Source organism: Macrobrachium rosenbergii, chromosome 6 (assembly GCF_040412425.1).
Source record: "Macrobrachium rosenbergii isolate ZJJX-2024 chromosome 6, ASM4041242v1, whole genome shotgun sequence".
Classification (NCBI taxonomy): domain Eukaryota; kingdom Metazoa; phylum Arthropoda; class Malacostraca; order Decapoda; family Palaemonidae; genus Macrobrachium; species Macrobrachium rosenbergii.
The window spans coordinates 31,359,012-31,371,819 of record NC_089746.1 but is presented as its reverse complement, the minus strand read 5'-3'; the positions used below and the strand labels follow the sequence as shown (position 1 = coordinate 31,371,819).

Genomic DNA, 12,808 nt, shown 5'->3' with positions numbered 1-12,808 from the left:
TAGGTCTCTCAGGTGGAAAGCAAGGGCGTTATCCACTATTATACAAGTCTAAAAGAGTTGGAACCTGAGCAACTGCAACAAAGGAATTACCTGGGCATTTTTGCATTGTTAACAAATGACCCAATTCATTGCTGAGTCGAATATAGTTTAATATTAAATTCTTTAGCTCTGCTTCCGGAATAACACCTGAAGACCTGGGAATCAGAAATATAATATATAAATATTCGGTATATATATTAACTTCTATCGCATAACCGTGACATTTTCTTGTTCACAACATTAAGCCTCGAATATAGTTTAATATTAAATTCGCTCAGCTTCGGGAGTAACACCGGAAGGGAATTATAGCAGATAAACGATTCGTTACCTGGGAAACTCGAACGCCCTACGCTACCTGTCAGCGACTTTCAGTCGACGACTATTCGGGTAACAAGGGAGGTGTGTGTGTAATAGATATATAGTGTGTGTGTGTTTACCACCTGTCGCTTTTAATCAGCGAAGGCGGCACCAGGAAATAGTTTGCTTATGTTTGTCGGCAAGTATCTATGGGAATGATATAACTTGCATCACTGCCTGTACAATAAATGTTAAAGGGCTTGGCTTAGGCGTAGACAACACCTGCCTTTCCTGGCAGCCCTACTTCCGCCTGCTGACCGGACACGATAATAATTCTTTAATCAGATGACACAAGCGACAAGCAGCACTGAAACAACAAACTGTTACCGGCCGTACGTGTGTGTCTAAGTCTTGTATTCAATATCGGTCCACGAGTAAAGAATTTCGGGTTGTATTTACATCGAAGTGATAAATAAAAGGTGATGAGCGTCAAAACGTAAATGGTAATGGAAGTGCAGAGCGGTCATGTTAAGTCAAAGTGGTAAGTGTCACGTGAGGTATTTCCCTGCTCAGTTCACAAGACGTCTTCAGTTGGTGCCACCGATGGCTGTTTGTCTTTCCGTCCGCACTTCTAGTTCTTCATTGCAGGGTGGGTAGAGCGCTCGGCTAGCACGCTGTTGGCCCAGTGTTCGACTCTCCGACCGGCCAGTGAAGAATGTTTATTTCTGGTGATAGGTTCATTTCGCCATAATGTGGTTCTTCCACAATAAGCTGTCTGTTGCTAGGTAACCAGTTGGTTCTTAGCCACGTAAAATAAGTCTAATCCTTCAGGCCAGCCCTTTTAGATGCCAATCAGCTCAGTGGTCTGTTTAAGATCTGTCCGTCCGCACTTTTATCTGTCCGTCCTCTGATCATAAAAACTACTGAGGAGGCTGAGGGGCTGCAAAATTGGTATGTTGATCATCCACCCTCCAATCATCAAACATACCAAATTGCAGCCCTCTAGCCTGCTCAGTAGTTTTTATTTTATTTTAGGTTAAAGTTAGCTATGATCGTGCGTCTGGCACCGCTATAGGCGCCAACAACACATGCCACAACCGGGCCGTGGCTGAAAGTTTCATGGGCCTTGGCTGAGAGTTTCATGGGCCGTGGCCGAGACTTTCATACGGCATTATATGCTGTACAGAAAACTCGATTGCGCCGAAGAAGCCTTGGCGCATTTTTTACTTGTTTTTATCGTTCCAAGTCCTGTTAGGAGTCGTTCTGACGCACTGTTCATTCACAACCGTCTTCCTGCTATTTTGTGGAAGAAGCCTTAATGTTTCTTTCCCTTTCATAATATTCGGACGATATTGTATGAAATAATTTGGAAACTGTCTTGAATGTTTTGAAAAACAGAACAGATAACGTCCATTTCGCTGTGGATATTCAAAATTCAAAGTCCGTCCTGTTTGAGGTCATTTTTAAGACAGGCAATTTACTGCGGCCTTATGTCATTTTTGGGAAGGACTCTTCACATTTCATAACTTTTTCTAATACTCGGACTGTGTTGCTTGAAAGAAAGTGAAGACCAAAGTCTTTTTATATTTTGCCCCCCCCCACGCCCCACCGCCCCCAAAAGTGAAAAATGAACGTGAAGCCAATTAAAGTTATTCGTATTTCAGTCTTGTGAGTGATTTTTGACACATTTATATTTCTCAAGAGCATTTAATCTTTTTTTTCAATAAAAAATTTCTGTGTTTCATGACTATTCCTAATATTCGAAGGTTATTGTTTGAAACTGGATACAATAAAGCTTGATTTTTGCAACAATGAAATTAGTAACTTGCAGTGTGTTCGGATTATTCACAGTTTTAAGTGATGCTATGAGGCAGTTTTGACACGTTGGCACTTTACAATAGTTTCACGTTTATTGATTTCTTCAAAGTCGGAGAGTGACCTTTAAAACGAATTTTTGTGAGGGGTATTGATAATTCTGAGTCCTTTAAGATTCATTTCTGATAAATGAGTACTTTTTTCAGGAAGGGAGCTTCACGTTTCATGCCTTTTCCTTATATTCAAAGGTCGTGGTCTAAAATAAATTGGATAATAGAAATCTTGAAAGTTTTTGCAAACGAAAATTTGCGTTATGTTAGGGATGTTAAAATTTTCAAGTCCTGACAAGAGCCATAGTTGACACATTGGTGCTTACAAGAACCATATATCTATTTTGGAGAAAGGAAGCTTTAGGTTTCGGAGGGTTTTGTTTAAAGTGAACTGAATACTAAAAATCCTGGATGTTTTTGCAAACGAGGAAACGTTTCTTTCGTCCTGTTAGCGTTACTCATCATTCAAGGTCCTGTTGGAAGCCATTTTTGACACCAGTTGTATCTCGCAAGGCCTTTTTTGCGGAAATGAATATTCAGGTGCCATGACATTTTCTACGATCCGGAGGTTGCTGTTTGAAATGAACTGCATACTCAAAATCTTGATGGTCTTTGTAAAAAGATCTTGCAGTTTGCTATGGTTAGTCATCATTCCAAGATCGGTCAAAAGTCATTTTTACCACAGTGGTACTTCGCAACTGCCCCACTTCTGTTTTTGTGGGAAGAATATTTTATGCTGCTTTATTTTTTCTTAATACTCGGAACATTTTGTTTGAAATTACTTGGAAATTAAAAATTTTGATGGTTTTTGCAATAATTAGCTTCTTGTTATTCTAATTGTAAATCCTCGTGAGCTATTTTGACACACTGGAATCTAACAACGGGCTTACATCTAAATAAAAAAAAAAAGGTTTCCTAGTACTCGAAGGGTATCTTTTTGAGATAAGCTAAATACTAAAATAGTGGTTTTTGTAAAAGGATAATAGGCTATACCATGCAGTCTGAAAGGGTTACATAATTTTGTGGGACCTTATAATAATTTCATAAGAAGAAAGTTCCATGATTAATGATTATTATCTAAATTTCAGAAGATGTTTGAGATGAATTACATCAGTTTCTGAAAATCTTAATTAATTTTGTAGAAGTACAAGTAACTTGCAGTCTTTTTAGGTTTATTTATAACACATTAGACACTGACGAAACCACAATAGATAAATAGGTTCTGAGTCTCATTTGCGATTTATTTTATGCGTTCCAGTCATTGTTGGAAATTCTTTAATTTACATTCTCAGTAAAGGAGAGATGCTCTTCAGGATGAATGAGTTTATTTGAAGTCAAATTCTTATAGCAAGGAAATTTCGAACTGACGGAGTGACAAAGATACTGTAAAAATGTGTACATTGCAATCGCACTTCATCTTCACGCTTGTCAGACCTTTTACGTGACTTAGCAGTACCTGGAAGACGATCAACAATTATGATTTATCCAGAATTAAGGAATATTAAAAATCTTATTGGTTCAGAGAGAAGCCAGTCCATCCGAGATTCCGGATCTATAATCTTAACTTCCAAAATTCGAACTACAACTGCGGAAAAAGAGAAAGTAGGATTCTCCAGTAGGTAACCGAGGTGTTAGGAATGGGATTGATCATCTCATCTTGAACTTTGCATTTCATCCTCAAAGGAAACAAAGATTGTCCTCATTTCATGCTGTCCCATAAAAGGGAAGACTGTGTATGTGACAGTCACGTCCAGTGAGAGCGAAGATAAGAGACCCAACATCAGAAATTTTTGCAGGCAACAACCGATGCAGACAGCTTTGGCAAACAGAATTCTGGCAATTCATCTTTGAGAAGCGTCAGACTATCAGGTGGAAACGGGTCCTTCAACTCTAAGGCAGAATTCTCACCATGTAATTCATTGCACTATACATTTAGGTCCATGCCAAATGGCACAGAGCTACAAACTTTCAAATGTCAATGATTTCAGCAAGAACTTGGCTGGGCACTGATCCGGCGGTACTCATCGTCATGGCAAGCTTTACCAAGAATTTCAAATATTAAGTGAATCAATATAACAGAAAGAGGTATGATGGGTGATGATTCTGATTAGCAAAAAGGCGACATTGCTGCCATTGCAAAGCTGAACACTGACTGAAGCAAAACATCTATGTCTTACCCCCATCTTTTTTTTCTTCTGCATATTTCTATCTCTCACTTTTTATTCATATCTTGCCCATTCCGTATATGACACTTGTTTATTTGTTTGTTATCGCTTTTAGCAAGCATCGTATTCATACGGTACCCTGCATTCTTTAGGTTGACAAGTCCCGGAACTCCTGTGACTAAGCCCCTGAATATAATTCCATAAGTTGAAATCTTCATATCTAATCCTTCATCGATTATGCTGGATACAAACGCAGTCGGGTTCATTGCCTCGAGACGCTGCGTCCGTGTGGAAGCGACGGACGTACTTAAGACTATATTAATAACTCAGTTTCTACCTCACACCAGGATCGAATCCAGGACTCTCAAATGAAAGGCAAGGGAGCTACAAAGTAACTCACACGTGACTGTTGGCTATTTCATTCATATTCACTCAGATGGGGTAACTCGAATGAAATGCTGTCAATTGATTCGCTGGTGGGTTGGGAAGTTAGCTAAAACTGCAACCAACTGACCCTGTGTTGGTCAGTTGGAAGCGCCCGTGCTTTCATTGTAGAGTTCTGGGTTCGATCCCGATGTGAGATAGAAATCTGTTTGTATTCCACACGTGACTGTGTGTTGATATTTCCGATTTATTGAGCTTTAAAGGGAGGCCATCACCTCCCATGCTGTATGGAATAAATGAAATAGTAATCTTTGCCTTGACCCATCAATGAGAAGCGTTTCCGTTCAGGTTGGGAACCCGGTTCTGGCCAAGCTGGCAACTTCACCAAACTTAACGGCGAGGTCCACCAGTGTATAATCTTGCAAAAATTAAAATTTGCATTTTCAAAGAGAACGTGCCATCCTTACGCTTGTGATGATTACGCGAATTTATTTATTACATGGTTAACATAAATCTAATATACCCATGTCGTTTTGTCAGATTTAAATAACTTGCGTTATACACCTTTTAATCTGATAAACAAGAAAAGTATTTGAGTCTAATGTTTAAGATTCAAAGGTCATGTCCCATTTATTTGTTGCTTTGATGCTATGAAATCTTTATCCCGTTTGATAGATGTAGTACTCTGGCTGTTTTAATTTTATTTTATAAAATAGTCGCATAACGTCCCTATATCCTTGTATGACTAGGAATTTCCTCTGGGCAGATTATGCGGTTACGAGATGGTGATCTTTTCACACAAAAGCGTGTCATTAGAAACACGCAAGCAGACTTCTTGGAGCAACATTCCAATGCGGTGCTTGCATCTTATGAGGGCCTAACCGTCAGAAAAAAGATGGATCGGGGGTCTTTGTAGAGTCTGATTAACAATCACTTCTTGGGCATGCAGTGCAGAGTAAATATTTCTTGTTTCAGGGAAAATATCACCGAGCAGACAGGCTGTTTGTATATCTCGGCAGACTGCGAGGGATTTTATATAGGTCTTATTTCACCGAGTCTTTAGACTGCGTAACTCAGGTTCGAGCAACTCATAACAAAGAGAACAGACCTCGAATTGCTTTTTAGTGTCAAGACAAACTAGGGGAAGGTTACTCTTAGTATTGCAAGTGACAAAAACATGCGTAAATATGAGTCTGGAAATAAAAATAAACATAAGGCAGATGGAAGTTCATTTGAGGAATATTAATAATATCGATTAAAAGAAAATCAAACAAAAAGTATTAGTAGTGCAGAAAATGAATTCTTTGGGTTTTATAATTAGAGCAGATTTATGCTGGAATCCTGATGTTTGCAACTACAGGTATAAGTGAAATGAAATTCTCCTCTCGTGGAAAATATGCATTTCATTTGATGCACAGACCATGTCGACGACTCACTGAATGAATTTTCTTTTAAAGCTTCGCTGAAACTAAAGATTCCCACAAGACTAATCACTTCCATGAAAGTTGCAAATGTGGGGGCGTAGACCCACCTACCCTCGCTTGTCCTCCTTGGGTCGAGTTGGCCACGTTAGTAATCAATATATTTTATTGACAATGAACACCTTACAATTTGCCTCAACGATACTCTAAACTTGGCGTCTTTGATTCTTATTTGAATTCCTCAGAAAAGACGCATGGAAAGTTTTCATTCTCGGTATTAAGAGACAATAATAAAACGAAGAAAAAAGAGCGAGTGGCACATCACACTGACGTCACACACCGTGGGTGGAGCTACTGACCCGAGTATAAATACGAGGATTGCGTGGCGAAGATCCTCCAACAGCGTGTCGTGTGCCGTCGGTTTCAACAGGTTGTCCGGGGCGTGAGAAACTCAGGCCCGTTAGGCACTCCCCGTCCACCAGGTTGCACATTCACATTAAACTCGAGACAAGCGGAGTGAAGGCAGTGCCTAGCCTTGTTTTCAGCATGTTTCTTGCACTTTGGGTGACTGCTGGCCTGCTATGCTGCGCCTACACATCGCCTGTCACGAAGGTAAGTGCTTCAGATCTCCCGCTCATTTGCGCTCGTGTAAATGCTTCGTGCTCTGTGCAAAAGGCACGCTATCACTTTATCGTTATTGGTTAGATAATTTAAGGCAACGTTTTGCAAGAGACGTGGCATTTTCTATTTTGTGATAAAGAGCTGAGAAGTGTTTCAAATTAAAATTCCTCGTAGTTAGCCGTTTTCAATATGGACGCAGTAATATTATCAAAAGTTTATCTTTACCATTCTTTGAGCCAACCCACGTCCCAGTTTTCATACATTAATGAAGATATATAGAGCTATTGTCGGAGGGCAAAACACTATAGCTGTAAGTGATTTTTTCCTATTTTTTTGCGCGCGCACGCAAGAACATTTCGTATTTTACTGTGTAGGTAATTACGAATGTTATTTGAATGTATAAATATATCATAATATTCACTGCTGAAGCTACAACGAAAATACATATTTGTAATGCTACTTAGAAACAGTGAATAGGGGAGTTATTTAAAGACAGAATGGCACTTCCTCCATCTTTAAGGCAGCCTGGAACTGCCGAGGAATTTTCTTTTTTGTCTTCCTTCTAACAGAAATGAATGTTGCCGATAAAGGTAGTTTTATTTTGGTGTTGTTCTCTCGAAATAGACCATAGGTTACGAATTTTATCTAGCGATCTTGCTGATGATAAACGTTCTGCCGAGGTTATGACCTTTTCGATTCCCGAATATTCCACATTGCATTTCCCTCTCTCTCTCTCTCTCCCTCTCTCTACACACACACACACACACACACACACACACACACACACATATATATATATATATATATATATATATATATATATATGTATGTATTATGATTTACATTCATACGTATGTTTGTTTGTATATATATATCTATATATATATATATATATATATATATATAATTTAGATTCATATATATAATTTATGTTTGTACATGTAGGTATATTATATGTACTGTATATATATATACACACACACACACACACACACACACACACATATATATATATATATATATATATATATATATATATATATACATATACATATATATATATGTGTGTGTATAACTGAATCACGAAAAATATGGAACGTGATGAATATATAAATAAAGATAAAATCCACGAAGGAAACAGAAACACTGGAGTGCTGCAGAGGCCTTTCGACACTAGTCTGCTAAGTAAAGGACGCAGTGTCGAAAGGCCTCAGCACTCCAGTGTTTGCATTCAAATGATTTTATTTTATATTTATATATATATATATATATATATATATATATATATATATATATATATATATATATATATATATATATATATATATATATATATATATAATGTTAACTTAGATTCTGTCTCCCAGAATTACGTTGTCATTCCCATCCATCAATAGTAATTATATAAAAAAGATGCAAAAATAATTTGTGGTTCTGATACCATAGTAACTATATATATATATATATATATATATATATATATATATATATATATATATATATATATATATATATATATATATATATATATATATATATATATATATATATATATATATATATATATATATATATATATATATATATATATATATATATATATATATATATATACTATATAAATCAGAACCACAAAATATATTTATATATATTTCCTGTAATTACTATCGATGGAATCAGAACACAAAATATTTTTTGTATATTTTCCTGTAATTACTATCGATGGATGAGAATGAAAACTATTTTGGGGAGATAAACTGATTATCTAGAATTTGCTGCATTTCGTGAAATTAGATGTGACTGGGTTGCTTGATACCAGCGCTGCTCTAAGAAACAGGAACAAAGAGCTAAAGAAACAAGTAAAAAATGCTCTGAAGTTTTTTCGGCGCAATCGAGTTTTCTGTAGAGTGTATAATTCTGTATGAAACTCTCAGCCGCGGCCCATGAAACTCTCAGCCGCGGCCCATGTAACTTTCAGCCACGGCCCAGTGGTGGCCTGTGTTGTTGGCACCTATAGCGGTGCCAGGCGCACGATCGTGGCTAACTTTAACCTTAAATAAAAGCTACTGAGGCTAAAGGGCTGCAATTTGTTATGTTTGATGGCTGGAGGGTGGATGACCGACATACCAATTTGCAGCCCTCTAGCCTCAGTAGTTTTTAAGATCTGAGGGCGGACAGAAAAAGTACGAACAGACGGGCAAATAGCCATCTCAATTGTTTTCTTTTACAGAAAACTAAAACCCACGAGGCTGACTTTTTGATATCAGTTACACATTGCCTTTATAATTAGGAAATGTTGAATTTTGTTAAATTAGCTAAATTTATTTTTAAATATAAGCGGCAATACGTTTTATGTAAAAGAAAAAGGAATTGAAATTTTGTGAAGAAAGGATTGACTTGAATGGTCTCGGAATGATAAGACGAATTCTAACCACAGACCTCTGTGAATCATTGGAGCTCCGGTAAATGTAATTTTCACATCTCGAAAAGATTTCAAGATGGTTATTCCCTTCCCAGTCCCCCCTCTCTCTCTCTCTCTCTCTCTCTCTCTCTCTCTCTCTCTCATCTTTTCCAAAAAAGACTGTTGCTCTTTGACCTCAGTGACTTTTACTCTCTCTCTCTCTCTCTCTCTCTCTCTCTCTCTCTCTCTCTCTCTCTCTCTCTCTTTTTTCTCTCTTTCTCTCTCTCTTATCTTTTCCAAAAATCGACCGTTGTTCTTTGACTTTTGTGGCTTTAGTCTCTCTCTCTCTCTCTCTCTCTCTCTCTCTCTCTCTCTCTCTCTCTCTTTCTTTTCCAAAAAGACTATTGTTCCTCAGTGACCTCAGTGACTTTTACTCTCTCTCTCTCTCTCTCCTCTCTCTCTCTCTCTCTTATCTTTTCCAAAAAGACCTTTGACTGTTGTTCTTTGACCTTTTCATTTTGACTTTAGTGGCTTTTCCCCCTCCCTCTCTCTCTTATCTTTTCCAAAAAGACTCTTGTTCTCTTGACTTCAGTGACTTTTACTCTCTCTCTCTCTTTTCCAAAAACAAATGTTCTTTGATTTAAGTGACTTTTACCCTCTTCTCTCTCTCTCTCTCTCTCTCTCTCTCTCTCTCTCTTTTGCCCTCTTGGCTCTCTGTCATTTTTTCCCCCGGGTGGCTGATGAAGAGTTAGAGGAATGTATTTCTGGTGAAAAGATTGTTTCGGATTCTTGCTAAATAACCAATTGGTTCTTAGCCACGTGAATCCTTTTGTTAATCAGCTCAGTGGTCTGGTAAAACTAAGGTATACTCTCTCTCTCTCTTTTGTGTTTCTCTCTCTCTCTCTCTCTCTCTCTCTCTCTCTTTCTCTCCTCTCTCTCTCTCTCTCTCTCTCTCTCATCTTTTTCCAAAAAAACAAATGACTATTATCTTTTGAGTTTAGTGACTTTCTCTCCCTCTCTCTCTCTCTCATTTGTTTACAGAAACGACCTGAGTTTAGTGACTTTCTCTCCTCTGACCTCTCTTTACTCTCTCTCTCTCTCTCTCTCTCATATTTTGGAAGAAATTTTGTGAAGCTGGTGTTTTGTTATAATGGAGATGCAGGATAGGAACAATATTATGCAACTACAATGCGGAGCATAATACCATGCTATTATATGGCATATCAAAATGATTTCTTATGGAGCTTTTACTTAACGCCTATCAAGACATTCACACCTTCTACGGGCAATGACTCATCTTCAGTACATATTTTCCAAATGGTCTTGATGAGCTGTGAATGTTACTCCTGAGGGTTTTCAGTGAATCTTAAGGTGAAGAAGATCACCTGGTGCAAATTTCACCTTTTTGTGTTATACATACATAGTCTAATGTCTATATCCTACATGTAAATGGTAAATTATGTCTATCGCTCTGCCTCACTCTGTCTTTATTTATATTAGATACCCAGGCACTTATAAACACAATCATGTAGTTACCTGTTTTATGTTCCTTTCAAGACTCACAAATGCTTTGAGCGCACTTCATATAAACCACCGAATGCATTAATGTACTCCCTTGTCGGTTACACCCAACTCATTTGAAAGTGGTTTCATCGCTGATGCTGTTAAAAAATAAGTAGTAATAGTGTCTCATGTGCACATGCGGTCATGCAGAAATATTATATATATATATATATATATATATATATATATATATAAATAAATAAATATATATATATATATATATATATATATATATATATATCATATATCAGTGAACTTGAAAATGTAGAATAAACTACGAAAGTACTAGTTCAAAGTCCCTCACTCACCTTCTTACGTGGATTTTTGCGATATATATATTTATATATTTATTGAATTCAGCAAGCGCGGAGAAATGAGTTCAAAGGTCAATGGTAAGAGTAATTTGAAGAGCTGTTGGATGAATGATCATGAGTTATCTGTTTGAAGAATTGTTGAATGTTGTGGATACAAGGCAGTCGTGCTTGAATGATGATAAAATGTAAAGACATTTATTTTGATTTGACTTCGAGATTTCTTGTGAAAGAAAAAGTGACCGTGTGAAGTGTGAAGCAGATGTTTGAAGATGGAACAGTGTTAACTGTTGATAGTGAAGAGAAGCCACAAAATCATGTAAAAGGGTCTGAACTTTTTGGGGATAAAATAAAAAAAAAAAACTAATTATAAAAACAACTTAGAAGATGGAGCAGTGAAAATTATTAAGGATGATAGATAGCGAACGTTGATTCATATAGACATTGGGATGTCAGTGCAAGAAATAATGTTTGTTAGAGAAGAAGTGTATCATAGAAAGCAAGTCTGCAGCAGGAACTCGAAAAGGTTTGGAGGAAATGAAAACTGTCCATGAAAGCAAAATGTTGAATGTTTGAAGAGGAATTTGAAAAGTGGAATGATACCTGTTGAGATGGACAGTGTGTTTTGTGCATACAGAGTAGGTCTGGGTAGAAGGGTAAGAAATGTAGAAATGCGGCGATGAAGGTGTAACAGGTTGGTGTCCCCGAAGAGATAAAGCGGATTTCTTCAGCCGGTGTAAGAGAATAGAGGGTAACAGTTTGGAAAAGAAGAAGAAGACTCAGGAAGCACGAGAGTACGGGTAGGATGCAAGTGAATGGCTCATCTTATTGACGGGATCGATGCAATTCAGAGTCGACCATCTTAGTTCAGAATTGTTTAGGACTGACTGAAATGCGAGTCTTAAGAAATAAAACCCTTTACGCCTAGGAACCATTATGCTGAAAGTCCTAGCGTAGAGAGTTCTTTGGCTAGCGTGCTACAACTGTTTTCTCGTGTGAGAAGTCCGCCTCGAGAATTATCATCACTGTAAATGGAGGAGACGAGCGGACAAAGACAGCGAGCTCTTTGTGTCCCCAGGCGCAGTGGTACATCTGGAATTCTTCTTAGACCGTTGTGTGTGTTCTTTGCCTCAAAGAATTTGCTTAGAGAACAAAACGTCCTCTTTAAATGAGGCGAAACTACTATTCTCATAATACGTTTTCAAGTTCCCAGATAATGAATAAAGGATAAACCCACTTTTTAATCTCCACAAGTTTGTTCTCGATCGGAATGGCGAGTGTGTGATTATTTGATGGCGTGGCCACTTTTAGAAGGAATACAAGATTTACCTCCAAGTCTTTGACCTCCTCTTCTTCACACACTTGGTCAGGAGACAACATAGGCTAACTTTGCCGAGAAGATACTACTACTACTACTACTACTACTACTACTACTACTACTATTATTATTATTATTATTATTATTATTATTATTATTATTATTATTGCATTACGGTTGACAACGTAGTACGTACCTTCAAAATATAAAAATTTGCAAAGGACATTTATTCGGTTAGTATGATTTCTAATGACATATCATAAGGTTTCTTATGAATAATCCCTAATAACTGTGGTAATTTAATTAAATTAATGATTTAATGAGGATGAGATTTATGAACTCAATAAGGAGTCGACAGTATGACTATGTTGCAGTTATATATATATATATATATATATATATATATAATATATATATATATAT

At 37.2% G+C, this 12,808-nt stretch overlaps 1 protein-coding gene across 1 annotated transcript in view; it reads left to right on the top strand.

Annotated features, from left to right (window-relative positions):
• The first annotated feature begins 6,570 nt into the window (after positions 1 to 6,570).
• Positions 6,571 to 12,808, top strand: part of LOC136839818 (corticotropin-releasing factor-binding protein) — a 256,714-nt gene continuing 250,476 nt past the window's right edge. Inside the window, exon 1 of the mRNA XM_067106147.1 lies at positions 6,571 to 6,783. Coding sequence (XP_066962248.1) covers positions 6,718 to 6,783 — 66 coding nt within the window. The 5' untranslated portion in view covers positions 6,571 to 6,717. The remainder of the gene's footprint in view (positions 6,784 to 12,808) is intronic.